The 21,723-nt window shown below is 37.3% G+C and overlaps 1 protein-coding gene across 1 annotated transcript; it reads right to left on the bottom strand.

Annotated features, from left to right (window-relative positions):
- Positions 1–66: 66 nt before the first annotated feature.
- Positions 67–17,139, bottom strand: gad3 (glutamate decarboxylase 3). Its single transcript, XM_018695990.2, has 16 exons — positions 17,118–17,139; positions 13,728–13,835; positions 12,744–12,850; positions 11,381–11,516; positions 9,608–9,698; positions 7,729–7,841; positions 7,248–7,363; positions 5,871–5,950; positions 5,553–5,607; positions 5,262–5,378; positions 3,977–4,041; positions 3,499–3,577; positions 2,309–2,458; positions 1,932–2,039; positions 431–520; positions 67–244 (listed from the first exon to the last, which is right to left on the bottom strand). Exons 1-16 carry the CDS (start codon positions 17,137–17,139, stop codon positions 71–73), a joined length of 1,611 nt encoding a protein of 536 aa, XP_018551506.1. The 3' UTR covers positions 67–70.
- Between the last annotated feature and the right edge of the window lie 4,584 nt (positions 17,140–21,723).

Below are 21,723 nucleotides of genomic sequence, written 5' to 3'. Positions count from 1 at the left end.
CAATCTGATGCACTCATTTCCTTCAAAATGACACACCGTGGGCTGAGACCAAACCAAATCATATCAGGGGTCATAGGTCATCACCCAGCCGAGCAATCTCGTCCAGCAGGAAGTCAATGTCCTCTTGTTGTGTAGCAGGATTGGAGAACACACACCTGAAGAAATTGACTCTGGCTCCCAAAGGCTGATAGCCAATCAGAACAGAGCCCTTCTCCATCATCCTGCCTTTGATTCGAGGAGCCACCTACAGAGTATCAAAAATTGAAGATCACCATCAATATGAAACGTTGCTTTCTTTCACAGCCCTTTTTGCCCCATTGTTAATATTTAGTATGAAATTAGTCTGTAGCAGTGGTTGCAGTATTGTAAATGTGGGGCCTGTCCGTTACTGAACGAGCCCAAAGGAAGCACTGTACTGTTCTGTACTGACCTGATGGAGTTTTGTATCTCTGTCAGGTCCAGGTGGCAGGCCTCTTAGACTAGGAGGGATGTACCAGAAACACACATTGCTGTGCTCTGGCTGTGGAAGAGGCAGAGGGCAAACATGCCCAGTAAGAATTGATTGGTGATACAGATAGATAAAGAAATATAAAGAAAGAAAGAAATAAGAAAATAGATTAAGAAAGATTAAGATTAAGAAAAACAAATAACTAAAAGCTGTATGCAAAAGTTTAGCTCCCAGTTTGATATGAAAAAAGTAAATAGAATCCCTGCAGCATCCAGAATTTGCTGATACTTAGTGGAATCATTCTTCCCCCTATCCATCAGTTTCCTGTGTCACTGGCTGCCACACAACTCTAAAGCAGAATATTTCCACAGCCATGCTAACAGTTGGCAAGGTGGTCTTTTCATCAAACACTGTTAATTCTTGGTGACTGTGGCCAAAGAGCTCAGCTTAAACTCTGAGCATCTGTCCATAGCACTTCCTAAACCACTTTGACATGTCCAGATATTGCTGTGCAAACTTCAGACTCTGACTTCTGTGTTGAGGTGGCAGGTAAGGTTTCCCTAGTTTGTACATCAATACTGCACAGTGGATACCACATATGCCAGCTGAACTTTCTGCAGCTCCTCTGCAGTTATACAGGGGTTTGGCTTTGCTTTTCTGCCCAGCAGATGTTTTATGATGTTCTATCAAAAGATTTTCTTGGTCCTCCAGATCTTTTTGTGAGTTGCATACAATTTACCAACCTCATCAATTATCATTTAATGGCAATTCCTTCCAAGTTTTAATGAGTCAGTTAAGCCCTGATAAGTTCATGAAGTTGAATATTGTAGGGTGCTAAAACTTTTGAACATGCCACAATTACTGTTTATTTCTTTTTTTCTATTTGCAAGTTCATGAAATAAAACAATTTAAGTGACAGTAGACAGCTTTCCCCCTCCAGTGTTTCTAAGTGGTATTAATGTTGGTGCAGCTGTTGCAAAGAAGAATATTGTTAAGTTTCACCACTGCTCATCAGGAAACATGTTGTTTGTTTAGATTATCAAATAGACAGTGAATTATCTGTTTGCTTCTGGCTGCTCTGTTTTTGCTTTGTCATTATGGAATATTGAGTGTATTGTGTTTTAAGATAATTAAATCTATAATTAATAAACATGTAGTCAGTGATGGCATTGCAACAACGGTCATATGTAACCTAGACATAAGATACACCCTGGGTTTGAATAAGATTGATCTTTTAACCCTTTAACAACCGCTGCCATGTCAGCAACCACTTCAAAGTGATATAGCTTATCTTTATTGGATGATTTTGTCTTATGTAATCTCAGTCCATCCACCAAATTACTATGCACCCTGGAGACCCCTTCGAGGCCTGTGACACAATTAGGACACTGTGTCAAAATGATTTCTTTCGAAATAAACCAATAACTTGAACATGGTACATGTGATCAGAAAGATTATTTTTTTCTTTGGAAACCAGTCTTACTTTGTTTTTAAAGACCAGTTCAAAGTCTGTCCTTCTCTGCAGCTGATCGTACAGATACTCAGCATTCTCTAAGCACTTGTTGACCTGAGATCCAAAGCCCTCTGAGCCCTGAAAGAGTGACAGAGACAACGAGAAATAGATACATTCTTTCTTTATAGATTAGTAATGTAACATGTTGTCTGATGGCCTGATCTGATAGATTCCTTTAAACTGATAAGCAAAATACATTATAAACATCTTAAACAAAGGAAAGTCTGTGACATTAACAGAAGGGTTCTTCCCTCTTGTGCTTCAAAGTTTAGAATGAGTCTGAGGTGCCATGTCAGAATGAGAGAGAAGAGTCATGCTGGAATCACACTGATAGTGTACATGAATACCTTTGCCTTCCACATGAGCCAGAATTTGAAGACATCGATGTGTCGGCCACACTGGATACTCTTATCACCAGTATCATAGCTCACATCATAGGGTTTGTCTGTCTGGAAAAGGTACTTAGCCCCCAACTCATTACACTCCTGTAAGAGACCCTGCAGAGGACATGGAAGAGACATTGAACATTATAGAAAGACACAGCCTCCCAGAAAGTGGCTTTGCTGAGTGAATGAGTCATGAAAAAAACTTAAATGTTTACATCTATTTAAACCTTCAAATAGAGGAACAGAATCATTATTTAAGTTATCTCTTCAGGTACAGCTTCCTCATACACATCAGCAGGTTCAAGATGTTATGTCCTTGAAAATACAGACTGAACCAAAAATTGTAAGATGGCTTTTTGAAGACTGGTTTTCTTTGTGATAAATCGTATTCTTGCTATGTAATGCAAATGAAATGCTGCAGTACATGATGACACATTTTCATTTCTTGCCATCTAAAGCACGAGTACCACTTTTTAGGGTCAATTTAAACTCAACACTGTCCTGTTGCGTGTGTGTTCCAATGAGTTGGATACAAAACATAGAAAACTGTGGTTAAATATTGAAAAAATCCTGAGGCATGAGACAGGATGTTTTGTCAAAACCAAAAATTTTCCCAAAGCTTATCCTACCAGAGGTTAGGACACAGAACATCAGCCCCACAGTACTATATGCTAACTATCCACTCCATCTACCCTCCTGTGACTTCTGTTCAGTTTAGGAATGTCACACTTCCTGGACTGAACAAAATATAGATTATGTGTGTAGGCTACTGCAGCATACATTAGTTACACAGTGAACTTGGGTCAACTAGGAGTCTTTACTTCAATAATTACATACAACAGTTGTTGAGACATTTTATTTTTGGACAACAAATGTCAACTTTATTGTGGCACTCGGGAGGGTTCAGAGGACCATTAAAGTCATTAGCTTCTATTCTCTAGGCACCATAAATGTCTGTACATAATAGATGTCTGTACAACATCTATCACATACTCACTGAGAAATTTCAGGTGCTGGACCATTCGAGTGACAGATGGCATTGCTGTCCCTGAAGTCAGCTGGCATGCTGCCATAAAAACATTCAGTGGATACCCTCCAAAGATAGCTATCCATTTTGTAATATACATTCATACTAGGGGATAGTCTCTTACTCTCTTCTTAATCAGAATGGCAGAGCACTGCAGAGGGACACCCATCATCTTGTGAGGATTCCATGTCACAGACCAGGCTCTGGAAAGAAAAATCCAACAACAGTTAAGTACTGACTGACACTGGCAACCTTAGACCCTGCAGTGCATGTGGGGCCTTAAACAAAGGAACTTTTTCCTTCCTCTCTCATAGGATACACCACAACCTTCCTGAAGTAGCATATATAAAATTATGCACACATTAATGCACATACAAAACTTGAGATGAGCTGCAATAAGACTGACATTGTGGAAAATAACCAGGCAAGGCTTTATAGAGAGGAATCAGGTCAGGTTGGAAGGTATTGTCTTTACTACTTTCATTAGTCAAGTTCATTTCAAAGTGAGTTGTAGGCTTACAGAGGTTCTGTAGTGGTCTCCCACATGAGTTCCCAAAGAAAATGCTGTGTGATGTGGTCAGGTTGTGTGTTGATGCAGTTACCGTTCAATGCCCTGCAGTTTCTTTCTGTGTCTGTCTGACATCAGCAGGCCTCCGCCCCATGCTGCCTGCGGGGACAGAATCAAACTCAGCCACGAAGTACTCACAGAACATAGTGATTCATTCAAGTCCTACACATTCTGGATGTATCACAACATGCATGTAAATGTAACACTGGTTACAGGATCCACTCAGGTGTTTGTGACATACACATGCAGCATGTCTTTATAATGTGTCGACACCATTTTGCATTGTGTGACTGTGTGATCTGACTGCCTTTGAAGTTTTGTTTTCTTGCCAATATCCCACTGGATGTCTGAAACTGTCTCTTAACAATAACTGAACTACTGAGAAAACTTTAGTGCCAAATAAAACCAGTGACCAGTGCATGGCAATTATGACATACATTAACTTCTATGGTATTGTATGGTTAAGTGTGCTACTATGTTTTAGAGAGCTAGCCAAAACCAAAACCTCTGGATGAGTGAGGTTTTACAGTTAAAGTATAAACAATTAAGAAGCAGACTATCAACTGGCTCTGTTAACTCTGGTTTTTCCAATCCAACAGCAACTGTGTTCATTTGAAAGAGGCACAGTCATTAATTACACCTATAAAAATATCCTGTGCTCTTAAAGTACCTTGAGATGATATAGGTCATAATTTGGCACTAAATAAACTGTCCTTGAGAGGTCTAGCTGGGTGACAGACAAGGATGAATATGATATGAAGCTACAAAGATGAATAATACTTGAAGACAGTTCAGCAGCAAGGTTGACAGCTTGAAAGTGTCCTTGGAAAAAAACTGTAAAAACTGAGCTTAAGAAGTCAACCCTAGCCCCAAACTCACTAATAAATGTAATCCTGATGTGCCTGTCATGATGGGCCTGCTATGTAATGTTGATGAAGACTTGCTTGAATAAAAGAGTTGTCGGGAATGTGGTCCTGTAAAAGAAAGTGCTGGACGCTGAGCCTGCGAGCAAGAGGACCAGGCACAGGGCTGTGAATGCTGCCTTTGGTTTGGTGGAGGACAAGGTGTACTAAACAAAAGTTTGGCCCTAAATCAGATGTTAAATTTGATTTATCTAAAAGCCAAAAATATTAAGTGTCATAGCTGAGAGCTGCTGTTCTCCCTCTGATCATTAAGCACACTCTGGACCTGGCTTGTAAGAATTTATGGCATCTTGCAAGCCCATGTAGGCTGGACATAGCTAAATGAATGACACAATAATAAAAAGAGAGAGAGAGAGAGAGAGAGAGAGAGAGAGAGAGAGATCTGGAGCACCTTACATCAACATGCATCCACAGTGTGTGTCTATGGCAGATGTCTGCAATGGCATTGAGAGGATCAAAGGCGCCGTACACAGTGGTCCCTGCTGTCGCATTCACATAGAATGGAACCAAACCCTGGAGAGAGAGAACTGATATTGGCTTCATCATATGTATGTACTGCACAGCATGTTACAGCACTTGGTAAGGTGTGACAATATACATAGATACAACAAAGTTTACTGAAATGTGGTAAGAAGAATTTGGTGAGCAATCATAAAGATAATGTCTTAATATTGTGAGATGAAGGACCTTTTCTTCAGCTGTAACAATGCAAGACTCAAGTTCAGCAGGAATCATTTTCCCTCTTAAAGGACCAAAAGAGAAGAAGACAGAGGTTCAGTAAACAGTAAATAACTGCTGTTCCATCAATACACACTGTACATATTTGACATGCTGTTGACACCAGCCTGGTTTCTACACGCCCTCGGAAAGACTCTTAGACCCAATACAGACCCAATACACACACAGACACATATAAAGCTGTAACAGGTGAGCAAACATTTCTTTTGTCATGCATCACATTGACTATTAACAAACACATGTGTACTCAGTGAGTGTCTTACCCACCTTTCATCACATTTCACCATGACCACATTCTCACTGCCCATCCCCAACACGGCTGCAGATTTCTTTACTGAATAGTGACTCTGAAAGGGTGAAAAGACAGCCTTTCATCTTCATTTGTCTCTCCTGACTGACACTTTTCATACTGCTGAAAGAAATGGCTGCATTGTTTGTTGTTCTAGGAAGAAGTTCCCAGGTGCATGTGTCAAGTGAAACTGAATACAGAGAGTATCAGTGCATACTGCACAGGAGTCAGGCTGGTATGTTCAGAGCTACAAAGTGAACCCTGAGTGACGAGTGTTTTGTTAAACTTATTATTAAATAAGTTAAATTATTTCCAAGCTCAAGAATGAACTTTTTGATTTATAAATTGAAATAACCATAAGTCATAAACATCAGACCACATGTAGGCGGGCATTTGACTGATAAGTCAGCAAATTTCTTCTGAGAAAAAAAAAATCACAATAACAACTAAAGGAAATCAACAATGAATACAAAGGTCTCCTGTCAATCTTTATGAAACACATGTCCAAGAACTATCCTCATTAAGACATTAGGTGTAAGAGTCAATCCAAACAGCTTCTCTCTCAAGCAACAGTCTGTCTCTGTTCCCTCCACACTGTAGCATTTGACCAGACTTCATATCTGTGCTGCAAATGGCACTTTTACTATTTAGTATTTTTGGAGCATAAACTCAAACAAGCTCAGACTGGGAAATATTTTATGACAAAAAAATGCAGGAAAACAAAATGCAAGACCTTCTTGGGCATCGCTGAATAGAATGTGTCGGTGTTTGGATATAACAGGACTTGGCACTACTAGCACTCTAAAGACCTAACTCATTAGAATCTTTTTTACAACCTCTTTCCTGAAACCATTCACTAAGTGCTTTGTATGAAAGTTAAAGGACCCATGGGTATAACAGATGTGTTTTGCTTCTGAAAAATATTATAAACTGACAATAGGGCAGGCTTTTTGTTAGTGACATGATAGTGTTGAAATGTATCAGAATGCAGACACTGAATAACTGCAAGCAAAGGGACTGTCTGTAACGTCTGTAGTGTCCAATTTGGGCATCCATTGATTATTGAAAATCAAAGAGATTTACTTTACAAGAGCTTAAGATATGAAGTGAGAGGAGTTTTGTATTTGTTTTGACGTTCTGCCTCTAATGCATGGTATAGACGAAGAGTTGAGCATGTACCTTTATATTCATGAAATCTTTTATATTTAACATTTGTACGTGTGTGTGCGTGTGTGTGTGTGTGTGTGTGTGTGTGTGTATTTTATTATTATATCTATTACATTTTATCAAAGAGTGAAAAAAGTGAGGACTACTACCTACAGTCTACTCTAACAGTGTGTGAGGTGTGTGATTACATGCTCTGAAGTGAAGAGGGCCAGTCGAGGGAGAGCTCCCATCCCTCTGGTCTTCACTTCTGGGTAGAAGTGATATCTGGCCACCAGGATGCTGTACAGGTTAGATATTGTGCCTCCTTCAGAAAAACGAAGAAGAGAAAGGAGTAGTTACTACTGGCCCTGTTTGTTTGATGCTGAGTCTCAATTCCATACTACTATTATAATACTATAAAGAATACACTATAAACTGTATGTAGATGTGTTGCAGCATAGATTCTAAAGCAGAACTTTAATAACAACTGTTACTACTGTCTACTTAGTGAAATGGTTGCTGTTTATTGTTGTTTAGATGGAACATTCCCAGGACTTTTTAAGCAAATACAACATACAAGATTACATAGCAACTGAACCTTTGACATTCAGTGTTACTTTTAACTGCTTTAATCAAAATACCAGTTCATCCGTTTACTCACTTCTGCAATACCCTCCTTGCATGTCTTACCTGGACAGAAGATTCCATCTCCCTCATCATCAGACCATCCCACAATGCTTTGCATCTTCTTCAGCAGAACCTCTTCCATGAGGATGAAAACAGGAGACACCTCATATGTAAACCTGAAAAAGACATACATTGAAATGTTATATTTTATTATAAAGACAGACTTCATGTTATAACTACACTGGTCTCTTGCAAACACCTCATATTTATCTTTCTGAGCTGTAGATGAAATGAAATTAAGAAATAAAGATCTTTATTGTAAAAACATTTCTCACAAAACATTCAACAGTCAGGAATGACTGTGTACTACTGCAGTTTTTTAAGAGCACCCTTAATTACTCCAGCACCAACTCATTCTACCAGTCAAGGGGTCAAATTAACTGCTGTTTGACTTGAGAAAGGCTGGGGAGCAACACCTCACAGTGTGTTTTATAGAAGGGATGAACATCACTTGAAGATGTACTGAAATCTTTCAGGAAAGTAAAAGTACATCTACCACCATGAAGAAATTCTCCATTACAAGTAAATGTCCTGCATTTCATCATCATCTTCATTATTGGATTGTTAACACTGATGCAAAAATGCATGACAAGCATAGCTGCTTGAGTTTGAGCTGGTTTTAAGTACTTTATACTGTTAACAGTTATGAAGTCAGTCAAAAAAAAAACCTCAGTTATAATGAGAAACTTGTTTTCACAAAATCCAATTTCACTCAAAAACATGTGTTACAACATATCACTTTATCTTATTACTCTCAAGAGCATCTATTTTCTTGTTATAACATGATACATTGGTGTTTGTTCTAACAATAATATTCCATTTGGTGCTAAGGGACAGTTCCAGTTGTTTTGCAGTCCAGTAAATCCTGTGTTCTTCTAACTTACCTTACCTATAGCTATTACATAATTGATGCAAGCAGTGCCATCATTTTTATACTGGTTTATGTTAGTTCCTTAATTCTGTAATGTGAATTGTGGTCCACTTGTGGAGTGATCTGTGAATCCCTCCTGGTGGTGCATTCACACACTAAAGTGAAAGTCTTCATTCATCCTCCATTCATGTTAAGAAACTCAACAGAGAATACTAATACTAATACTAATGTACCACAAGTGCCTGAAAAACTTGTCATAATTTTGACCTCAGAGTGGAGGACAGTCTCAGCTACACAAGAGTACATGAATATACCATAACTCTACTTGGAACTTAGATGTGAGCAAATTCACAGTAAAGTTGACAAAGTTGTGCATTCCACCTACCTAGTATGTTTTGGTCAGAAATAGAATCGGTACAATCAGAACTACTTGCGTCATATATTCACTACTTGAGTACTAATGTGAATATATGACCTGAATGTTTCATTCTGAAAGTTTAGAGAACAAGATATTACAAAAGCTATATATGACTGGTACTAAGGTCAGGTGTGGGAAGATAGTAGTCATTTGGTTTAAACACAAAATCACTGCTATTGTCCTTTAAAATGAAAAGGTCCATCATTCCATGAATATAGAAACTGTAACTGAGAGCAGTCATATAACATGAATGATAAGCATTTAGCATGATGATGTAGACATGTGAGTGTTGTACGTATCAAGGCTGAGGGTTGCTTTTGCTCAGTTCGTGCACTGTGAATTCTAATAAGTTCAGTTGACTTTTTAAAAAATGAGGAAACTGGAAAAGTAGGTAAACAAACTTAACTATGCCAAGTTGTGTGAAAGACATATCTTAAGAATTAGCATGTGTTATCTAAGTAAGCTGAACTTTTTACTAGACGTGAGCACTTAATGTATGTTCCATAAAATGGAAATACTTGAGTAAAGAATAAGTTCCTCAAACTTGAGTAAATGTACTTTGTTATTTTCCACAACTGGTGATGAGATCTTACATGTTAGCGTTGGCTGTAGAGGTCAGCCACTCGCCAGCTAAACCAATCACATCCAGACCTGAAGATAGCTGGTTGAAGAAACGGGGATGGCCTGAAAATACAAAGGTCACAGAGGTCATAGGTCAAGAAAGTAATTACTTAAAGAGAGGTATAGACATAGCTGTTGCAAGGAGGGAGTGGTGTGGCAAAACAGGGCTTATGTCTTTTAAGAGCTTGCTGTCTTTTTGTAACTCACTATATTCACTAATGAATACACCAATCTAGATGACAATATAGATTGTTTATCGGTAGCCACGGATACAACCCATAGGAGTGCACCAGTGGCAGGTGTATTGGACTTTTGTCGTCACGGTAACAATAATAAACACACAGCTAAGGTGCCCAATATTCTTTGGGCTCTGTGCCTCAGCACATTAAATTTGAGATAAAATAATGGATACTGCATTATGGTGAGTCCATCTCCTTTATTCATGATACACAACATGACAGGGTTTCTTACAGTGCAGTGTCAAACATGACTACAAAAGAATTGTTCTATTCTTTGGCCTCACATGAAAGTGATTAAATGAGTTTAATGTAGATACTGCTGTTGTGCATAATGTTACTGGCTGAATGCAGGACAATTTAAGTTGTAGATAATGCTGTTGGATGTGTTTAGTACTGCTTTCTGCTGTTTTAGCTCTGTGTAATGCTGTCATGAGACTGTCCTCCTATAGGTAGTTTGTGCAGTCCATAGTTATATTTTATTGTTAAGAGACATGCAGCTTGTCATGTGAGACCGCATCAGTCATTTAAACAAATGCCCTAAATGACATGTTTACGTTCAAGTGACAGCACCCTGTAGTGGCTATAGTATTTAAGATGGAAGCAAAGGAGAAAGTCAGGTGAAGTGTCAGCCAGGTCCAGGAAGGAAGTTGGGGTGGATGAATGGGCCAACAAACACTGGACATCAACACAGGAGACTGTTGATAACTCTCTGTTTCAAACCAGCAGTCAACAATATTTGTTTTCTTTGTTTTATGACTGTTACCATTGTAAGCACAGCCAGTGAAGGTTCTCTAACCTTAACAAACTACTGAATTTAACCCAAATCATGCTCTTTCTCTAAACCTATCCAAGGTGTCTTTCTGTCTTACCATATCATTGTCACACCACAAAAAGGTTATGTTTCAACATTGCTTTGTAAATTTATCTATGCCACTGTAGGGGCACTAACTCAGGTATTCCTTGTATGTTTAGTATCAGAGGGTAGAGACAAATCACCTATATGGTCATTTAGGCTGGAGGACTTTTTAGCTGTTGTAATGACTTACATTGTCCATGTCAACAACTTAAACACACATACACACACACACTAGTTGTTAATGTATATTTACTATTTTTTGTTGTTATGTTTGATCTCCATTTAATGCAGGCAATGCAAATGCAATATATCTCAATGAAATTTTGCCACACAGTGAAACCTGAATGGCAACAATATGCATGATGAACCATGGTTCATGTGTATGTATGTGAATGACCAGATTATGTGAATGACCAGAGCCTACCATGTCAAGTTTGCACAGAGCCTTGCACCCCTCCCCAGATGAGTCAGGACAGAGCAATAATTATCAAACTGTCAATAATAAAATTCAGTTATTGGGAAGATTTAGATTTTGTACAAGTGTAATTCTTCTGTGTCATTGGCTGCAGCTGGAAATAAGTTAGAGTAAGTAAGATGTACAGACACACAAACACACACACACACAAATACACACACACACACACACACACCTGTACTGACACCATACTTGAGTGTGTCTCTACAGTCCACAAGTATCTGCTCCAGAGTTTCTGGTTGGTCTGACAGGTCGAGACTGAAGCCCTCCAGTCCCTCCTTCAGCTGGTGAGGATGGTGGAAGTCCAGGACCTACAAAATAGGGAACAGTACTTTGTGTCTCATTTATTAGTGGGTGGTGGGTAGTACAGTGGTTACCATTGTCACATCACAGCAAGGAGGTTCAGGATTTCTGTATGGTGTTTGCATGTTCTCCCCTGTGCCTGTATGAGTGTCCTCCAGATTCTCTGGTTTCCACCCTCAGCACATATGCAGGTAAGGTTAACTGGTGACTCTAAATTTCCAGTAGGTGTAAATGTGAGCATGAATGGCTGTTTGCCCCTGTATGTCAGATAGACTAGTAAACAGACCAGGGTGCACCCTGCTTCTGGCCAAGAGTCAGCTGGGATAGGCTCTAGTGACCCTCAAGGATAAGGGGGTATAGTTAATTGATTTATTAATGAACATGTGCATAAACATTCAAAATACACACATACTCATTTACTGAAGCTATATCCAAAATCATTCACTATATCGTACCCCATAGACCAAAGTTTAATGACTACTTTAGTCAGTGTTAAGTTGATTATTAGCAAGCAATTGTCATTAATTAGTTCAAGTAATCAAATTCATAATATATCAAGTGTCATTAATCATGAGAATCAAGAAATAACTTGGTCTGCTAACTGGGCCACACCACTTTACCTGTGCGTCTACCTCATTGAGCTGCTGCACGCAGCTTTTTAACATTAAAAACAATGCAGTGTCACAACCACATTGGGCTCTCATTCACCTGCTCCTCAGTATTCCCCTTGTGCCCAGTGCACACCGGTCCTTAAGATAAAGAGTGCTGGGTACTCTCCATTGCTCTCCAGCATTAGGTGAAGGAGAGCCCATGTGATTGTGACACAGTTTGTCCTGTTAAAAAGCTGCATGGGGGCTGCAGCAGTCCAGTGAGGTAGATGGGTGAAGCACAGGTGAAGCTGGGTGGCCCACTTTTCAGACCAGGTCATCTCTTTCCAGAATAATTTACATCTTCATGATTACTAACTAATTAATGTATTTTGTTTTCAGTCAATGTAATTACACAAACTATATAATGACTAATATTGTCTTGATAGCTAATAATCAGTTGGTAATTGAAGCAGGTGCAGTGCACCTCATGCTTTGAGGAGAAAAGACTGTTGGGCTGGCTCTCACTTATTACATGATCTATTTGCTTATCATTTCCTGTCCACCAGATAGACTGGAAATGTTTGAATGTAACTAAGAAGTGTGCTGAGAAAGATTCAAACACTGTTGATTCCAACAGTTGAATACCTTGGAGGTCCTCTGACTTGACTTGCAGATATAACCCAACAAGGTGTTAACCAGCTCTTGCAGAAACCCCCTGGTCATCTCCTCACCACCTGAAGCTGGGAGCAGGTCTGTGCACACACACACAGATACACACATGCATAAATATTTGTAGCTATCACGAACCATACAGAGCTGACAGGAAATAAGTGATTTTACTCACACACTACTGACCCAGATAAAACAAAAGCAGCATTCTACCTATTTTGTTGTCAATAAATTCACTGAAATGTTGCACCTCTATCCCCTAGGAATTAAATTAAACCATTCAGAATATCACAGATATTAATGAAGTTAATGTGAGGAGGACATTGTTTCCCCACTATATCAACATTGACTGCCACATATTAATTTTCTGTTTTCTATTTCAGTGGACCAGAAGTAGCAAGACAGAGTACCCATAACCTGAACAGTTTGACCAGTGTGATTAGTTATCCAGTTAATTTATTTTGAATATTGCCAGGCTTCAACCAGTGCTGCTGTCCATTTAATGTTGCACAAAAGTAAATGTTGCCAAACACTATTCCTACTAACTCCAAACCCCTCAACCTTTACTAGTTATTGAACGTCATTTTGGTTGTAGTTATTCAATTAATTACTGAAGCTCCAAACTAATACTATATTTTTGAGACTGAATCAGTGAATAGACTATCATTTCCCTTTTAAGGGTGGTACACCATTGTGAATTTAATGTAAATTGAATCCTATTATTTAATGTCATTATTATTTCTAGTAGCCAAAAACTGATGCTTCACTAACATAATGCCCTAAAGCCTATAGGAACAGAACTGCTAGAGAACAGGAGAGGCCAGAACCCATTAACATGCTTATTATGACCAATTTCCAGCTTGACAGGCGTGATTAAGATGAACTTTGTACACACACCCAAAACCAAACATGCTGCCCATCAGTGACATAAGCCTCCAGTGTTGACTCCTGGCCTCTTACCTTTGCTGTAGATGCTGCTAAAGTCAGCAGGCGTCTGTCTTCTATCTTTAACTGTTGCTGAGTCCTCCTGCTGTTTGTCCCTTCCAGCTGATTTATCAATGATTTTGTCTGAAAGTCCAAAAGATACAGTGTGTGTTGGTTAGCAAATGAGCTAAGTAATGCCTGCAGTAACATTCATATGTGATTAGAGTGTTTCAGTATAGGCTGAATATGAATCAGAAAGACAGCAGGAGTGCAGTCTTTTCCTCTTTGCCTCTAGTGAGAGACCCCTCAGTTTGAATAGTTTAACATAATGTTAACCAGTCAGCTGCAAGATGTAGCCATTTTTCTCTCTGTTTGATCCAAGGGAATACATAAAGCTCACCTTAACCTGTAACTGAGATGTGCTCAAGTTCTAGACCATGTAAGTGAAGCACATCAGTAAATTATAAGTTGACAGTCATGTTAGCTCCTCAGTCTATGAGCATTTTTGCTGTAGACAAACAACAATAAAGTGAAAGAACTTTATGTATGACACTAGCAGCTCACGTGTCTTTGTTTTAATTTGAAAGTTTCAGATTATAGTTCTATGTATGTGATTGACACCAGTGTGTATCACTGGCTGCCTCATAATGGCTATAAGTTCTTGATAATGAAGGGGCTGGCCAAGAAAGACAGATGCCTCCCTTGAAAACAGTGCATGAACTCCTAGAGACCAATCACTCCTTAGCTGTGCAAATGAGAAGAAGTTGAGAAAATCAGACTTAGATAATGTTATTTTGTTATCCTCCTCCTCTCCTTCATCTTTGTCCTCCTGTCCATTCGTCTATCTTTTCCATTCCCATAAATGAGATACTTTAGTAATGCCATGAGGGATTTTTTTATTTGGTACAAATGTTCACTTGGACTCAAGAATGAAATGAATAGATTTTGGTAAAGGTCAAAGTTCAAGGTCACCGTGACCTCACCCCCAAAATATATTTTTGGCCTCATGAACACTATATCTCAGGAACATCTGGAAGGAATCCCTTCACATTTAACACAAATGTGACCTCCAGTACATGTTTTTGACCTCTGCATGTGATATCTCAAGACCACTTCCAAGGAATCCCTACAAATTCAAATGTTCATTTGGAACACAGTTTATGTTTGGAATATTTGATGTCTCCCTCTCACTTCCATCTCCTGGTACTCATTAACTGCCCCTCATTCTGTCCTTTCTCAACTGACATTTTTCTCTCTTTTCCCTTCTCTGCTTGTCGTCCTGCCACACTGTCTGCCATGCATAATTTGCATAATTTTTTAAAAGATTTTGCATGGATACATATCAGACCAATAAACTTGTTCTACACCTTAGCTTCTGTGTAATACTGTGAGAGCTGACCTCTGGCCCATTTTACATAATGGCCCATTTTAGCTCACCCTATGTATTTATCTCATGTGCATTCAAATGTGGCCAAACAAGCATTGCTGATTCACAGTTTATCACAGGCAGACAGTCCATAGTATGACTCAGGGATACCTGTAAAAGTTCTGAACAACTCATCAGGGAACAGGTGAGTTTGTGGGCAGGGAAGAGTTCAGTCACCATCACTCTTTTAAATAATGTTTAAACTATTATCTTAAACTGGATGAAGGATTTTTGTCATTGGAGTTCTGGTTCTTTAGTAATTAGAAACAAGCTGAACATAAACCTCTCTTGCAACCCCTCTGGACACCCTGTCCGCCCAACAGCATCACAGAGAAGCACTGATTTGTAACAAAAAACAGCTTTATTCGGTGTTTTTTTGTTGTTGTTGTTTTGAGAGGCTCCCAGTAAAAGCCTTCTGAACAATGAATACTGAAGGAATCCCACAATAAAAACATGCTGAACATGTAGGAACACAACACGCTAACAAATAGCTCAAAGATGTTTGGAGTATAATGATATAAAACATAGGAAATCACATTAGAGGAGCAAGAACAAGCATGTTGTCATAAATTTGGGAATTTGATAGCCACAGTATGTGCAAGACTCAAACTTACAACACTTCATTTAAACAATATAGAAAAAAAAAAATTAGATTCCATCTGCCAACATCATTCACCTGTCACTTGTGCCACTCCCTGAAAAGCACAGATAAAGCCAATCTTATTGCTAAGTGTGCAATCATTTGAGAGAAGTCTTGCTGACATACTGTACAGTCATATGGACACTTTCACCATAACTCAAGAAATAAGTGTAACCTGATCTATCTATCTATCTGTTTATCTATCTATCCATCTATCTATCTATCTATCCTCTTTTTTCTCTCTGTCAAGGGCACATCAAGGACATCAGTGGTCAGGAAATTGATGTCTGAAACATTTTGCATATTATTCAAATAGATAAAAGTACAGTGTTTTGATGGACAACCATCAGTACTGCTTAGTAATATAGTAAGTGTATTGAAAATTTTATTATAATTATTATTATTGATTCACATATTAAGAGCAGGTCATTAAATGTGAGATGATATAAATTCCTCATGTTTTCAGTTAAGTGATGCTTATACTTGTTTTAAAATCAATTATAATAGATGATATTTTGGGAGGTCATGGCGCAGAGATATTTTACTATCAGTGTTTAAGAGAATTTACAGCCACTGATGGGATCCTGCATGACCACAGTATTGAGAGATTTTTGTTAGTTTTCTCACTGGTTTGAAGTAGGTGAGGCTTATTTGGAAATAAGCTGATAGTTCCATAGTTCCCTATGACTTCAGTGCCAGGACTATGATGATGATGGGGCAATAAGAAGTCCCTCAACACACTGACCATTTTCTTCATGAGTCATTCCAGGTTAAGAAAAGTCATTTTCTTGGAAGCATCTGATTCACAAGTTAAAATTCTTTGATCAGTTATGGAAAACTACCATCTAAGCATACTAGCGTTAACCAGCGTGTCTCTGGAGAGCATTCTAACTTACACCACGGAAGCGTGATGCTAGCTGATGAAGAGGGCTAATTAGTTTTAATGGATTTAGATTAGATTAGATTACATTAGATAGATACTTTATTAATGATTCATTTATTTATGGTGACATAATGACTGATGAGAGGTAACTCAGTTAGATGAATCACTTTACTTTAGACTGCACAGTAAAGTGATCAGTAATGTTTGTGTCAGCAGTGAGTTCAGAGTTAATGAAGTGAGTGATCTGGTATGTCAAGTTAAAAATAAGAAGTAGTTCATATTTATGAATCATCTTGTTCTCAGGTAATTATACTTCACAATCCTTATAAACGACTCATCAACAATCTTTGTGAATTGTTGTCAGTCGTTCCTTTGTGTCCAGTTTTGTCTATTGTTTGTTGTGTTACTGCTGGATAATATTTCACATTTACACTGTAGGCTACTCATGAATAGGCACCATCATCAAATTACACTTACCTGGCAGCTGTAAGAAATCCATATCGATGCAAATCAATGTTCGTTATTCACAGAGAAGTTTGGCTCAGTCCCACTGTTGATCCCAAACAAGAAATTTGGCAGAATTCTGTATGTAGATAAATCTGTCAGCCTGGGAGTGTTGTTAGAAGTCTGTGATAGTAATTCATACAGTCTGACACATACTGACACTGTGGTGTCAGGCTGCTGCATTTAAAGAGCATCAGGTAAAGGGAGGTGTGGTCAGCAGCCAGCTGCTCTTTGGCTGCCACTGAATAGCAGACTGTAAAGACACCTGCATGTTGCTTTAGTTATGTAACATGGTGTCATGTGGTGATACCAGTTATGCTCCAAAATGATCACAGTGATAAAGAAAAAACATCTCACCTGGCTCCAGTGGCATTTCCTAATGCATCAAGTTTTGGTTTATTTGAACAGTATCAGTATCCAGTACAATTAACACACATCACCACTGACATAGGTCTATATATTATTATATATATCATATGATATCATAAACGATATGATGATCATGATATATGATGATATATATATATATATATATATATATATATATATATATATATATATATATAAAATATAATATATGGTGTATATAATATATGTGTATATATGGATATATTAGGTATATATTGACAATGATAGACTCTGGATTTCATTATTAAAGGGTATACTACTATATGCAAGGATGGGGCAGTGGTAATTGTGGAGGATGTGCAATATTTATTAAAAAAGGAATGAATTATAAAAACAGTACAAGAATTAGATGTAACAGTCACTGAGGTATGGATCAAGAAAAACTAAATTTTTATAACCCATGTAAAAAGTTAGAAAAAAGAGAAACTAGAAACAATATTGGAATGTTGGAGAGGTAATATTATCTGGTGTGGAGATTTCAATGCACACAGCACATTATGGGATGAACAGGAGGATTTAAATGGAGTGATATTAGAAGAGATAATGGATGAAAAGGAATTGGTATGTTTAAATGATGGGTCAGGCACAAGAGTTAATTTTGCAAAGGGTACAGAATCAGCAATAGATCTCACTTTGGTGTCACAGTCTTTGGCTGGGAGAACTAGTTGGGAGGTAGTTAAAGAGAGCACTGTAGTGATGACTATCCAGTATGCATAATATAGGAGTGGAAAGAGGATTACAAGATGAGAGAGAGTTGAGATGGAAGTTTGAAAAGGCAAATTGGGACAAGTACAGAATGATAACTGAAGGGAAGTTAAAAGAGGTAAATATGGATCAGGCAATATATGACCTTAATACAGATATAAACAGGATTATTGTGGAAGCAGCAAAGGAATCTGTAACAAAAGGAGCTGGTAGTAAGAGACAAAAGATAGTTCCATGGTGGACATAAGGATATTCTACTGCAATTAAAAATCAAAATAAGGCATTTAAAGTCTTGGAGAAAACACACAGTTTTCAAAAATTTCAGAAATCAAAAAAAAAAAAAATTAGAGAAATCAAAAAATATAATTATAAGTTGTGTATATAGAGCCCTGGGAATCAACATTGGTACAGCAAAAATCCAAAACAGTTTTTACCCAATAGCAATAATTACACTCAACGCAGCCAAAAACATAACCTGAGGTGCAATAAGAGACTGTGCAACAAGAACAGAATGTATGGTGTGCGTGTGTGTTTGTGCTTGTTTTTATCAATTTTATTTATTGTTTCTATTTCATTTATTTTATATTCTATTTCAAACATGATGCATCGACTGGATGCCATTTTTAATTTTGTTCTACATGTGACAATGACAATAAAGATATTCTGATTCTGATTCAAGGATAGATTGTCAGAAATGTACAACTCAGTCAATAACAAGATGGTTTTTGTCTGTGGAGATTTCAATATAAATCTATTAAATCCTCATGGACAAATGCAAACAACAAATTTGATAAATTCAGTGTTTTGCATGGGATTGTACCTTTTAATCACTCACCTGAGCAGGATAACTGTAAATACTGCAACACTCATCAATAATATATTTACAAATGTTACTGAGGGAAAGATAACTGGGGGTTTAATCATAAATGATATTAGTGATCATTGTCACATAACCTTTGAAACCAGCATGAATAGAAATGAGGAGACAGAAAACAGTAGATTAATACAATGAGTAACTGAAAGTGCCATTAACTATCTTAGGGAGCACCTAACAAATCAGGATTGGAGTGTATTGTATATGTATTTCCATCATATCAAAATTGTATGATAAACATTGACCTCTTGTGGATAAAGTGGAAAAATATATCAGGAAAAATATCAAGAAAACCCCAGAAATTACCCATGTTACTTTTATTCCAACAGTGACATGGTTTTCTGAGAAAATAAACTGATTTAAATTTAATGAATACTTAGTAGAACTACTAGGAACACTTTTAGAAAATTCCATTCAGCCTCCAAGTAGCACAGATGGATGGTAATACTATTAACATCAATACACATTCAATGTTTATTAGAGAAACTGATAAATAATTGATATTGTACATAAATCTATAAGTAAAAAAATCAATAGACTGGAATGATTATGATATGTCTATGATGTAAAAAAAATATTGACTGTATCGTTAAACCTTTGAATTATATCTGTAATCAGTCCCCGACGATGGGAAAATTTCCCAAACAAATGAAAATGGCCAAGGTCATTCCAGTATACAAATCTGGTGACAAACGTGTTCTAAAATTATAGGCCTATCTTACTGTTATCACAGTTTTCAAACATTTTAGAAAAAACATTTGTTGAAAGGATAAATGATTTCATATCTAAAAATAAAATACTATGCAAACAGTATTATGGATTCAGGAAGAGCCGGACTACCACATTTGCACTGATGGATTTTGTTGAACAGATAACAAACGGCACAGAGAGAAATTAATTCACAGTAGGATTTCTTATTTTATTTTTTATTTTTTTGACCTACAAAAAGTGTTTGACACTAATGATCATAAATTGTTATTATCTAAATTACAGAGGTATGGTATGAGAGGACTGACCCACGATTGGCTATCAAGTTATCTGGAAGATAGAAAACAGTATGTCCATATTAATAACGTAAATTCAAACCTTTTTACATGTGGGGTGCCACAGGGTTCAGTACTTGTTTTTCATTTTATACATTAATGACATATGCTTGGTCTCAAAGACATTGAAATGTATATTATTTGCTGATGACACAACTATATTTTGTAGTGGGGAGCATTTAAAACAACTTCTGGATACAGTGGAGAAGGAACTACAGAAAATGTAAAAAATGGTTTGACGTAAAGAAACTATCTTTACACGCAGGTAAAACGAAAGGTATAATATTTGGAAACTGGGCATCAAACATGCACAGGAAGTTTAAAATAGATGAAGTTGAAATCAGCACAGTGCTTGAAACATTTTTTAGGAGTAATAATTGACACTAAATTAAGTTGGAAATACATAAAACCATGTCAAAGCAAAAATGACAAAATCTATTGCAATACTATGTAAAGCTCAAGATTTTGTAAGTAAAAAATCATTATACACCCTATGCTATTCACTCATAGTCCCATACATGATTTATTGTGTTTGTATAACAAATACAAACACTATTTTTTTACTGCCAAAAAAAAAGAACAGTTACCACAAAGTATCCAGAAGTTCATTAAAATGAAAGACAGCAAGAACAATCTGAGAGGAACATACATATTTGAAAAACCTAAGATATAAACAACTGTCAAAAATGATTGTCTGTCAGTCAGGGGTGTTAAACTGTGGTAGTATTGTAATGAAAATTTTTGAGTAATGAAGAAAGGAGAGAGAGAACAATAGCAAGAAATACAGAAGCACTGCAAGATGCCCCAGGGAAGGATCAAATTAGTTATTATATGTTAAAAAATCAAAATGGTAGAAGGTAAAGGTAAAGAAATATTGTTATTGTATTGGAAGTGGGATGTCTACCATATCAATGGAAAGAATCAGTAATTGTCCCTATATGTAAGGTAGGTAAAGATCCATGCTTAGTAGAAAGTTATAGACCCATTGGTTTGATGTCACATCTAGGTAAAGTTATGGAAAAATTATAAATGAGAGCTTAAAGTACAAACAAAAAGACAAAAGAGCTTCTGAAGAACTATCAGAGTGGATTTAGGAAAGGAAGGAGCCAGCTCTCTGTTTGTAAAATAAAAATTATCTAAAATGGGAATAAGAGGGAGGATGTCTAGACGGGTGAAAAACTTTTTAACAGACACATTATTATCAGTAAGAATAGAAAGAGAACATAGTAGTAAGTATTTAGTGGAAAACTGAACTCCCAAAGGGAGCAAAATCAGTCCAGTGTTGTTTTCGAGTATGATAAATGAAGTATTCAGTAATGTAGATAGATCTGTTGGTGTAGTATTATTTGCAGAATTATGTGGAAAAGAGAGAGAAATATAGAGTTCATAGTTAAAAAGATGTAAGAAGCAATGAAAAAAGTAGAGGGGGGCGATGGGGTGGGGTTTTAGGTTTTGGCTCAAAAGGCGAGTATAGCAGCAAGAGCCATTATGGTCGAGACTCCTTTTCGGAAGGTGGCGATAATGCACCTGAAAGCTGTTTGCCAACTGC

The sequence above is a fragment of the Lates calcarifer genome, linkage group LG4 (genome assembly GCF_001640805.2).
Source record: "Lates calcarifer isolate ASB-BC8 linkage group LG4, TLL_Latcal_v3, whole genome shotgun sequence".
Classification (NCBI taxonomy): Eukaryota; Metazoa; Chordata; class Actinopteri; family Centropomidae; genus Lates; species Lates calcarifer.
The sequence above is the reverse complement of the archived record's forward strand: the minus strand, read 5'-3'. Positions and strand labels throughout refer to the sequence as shown.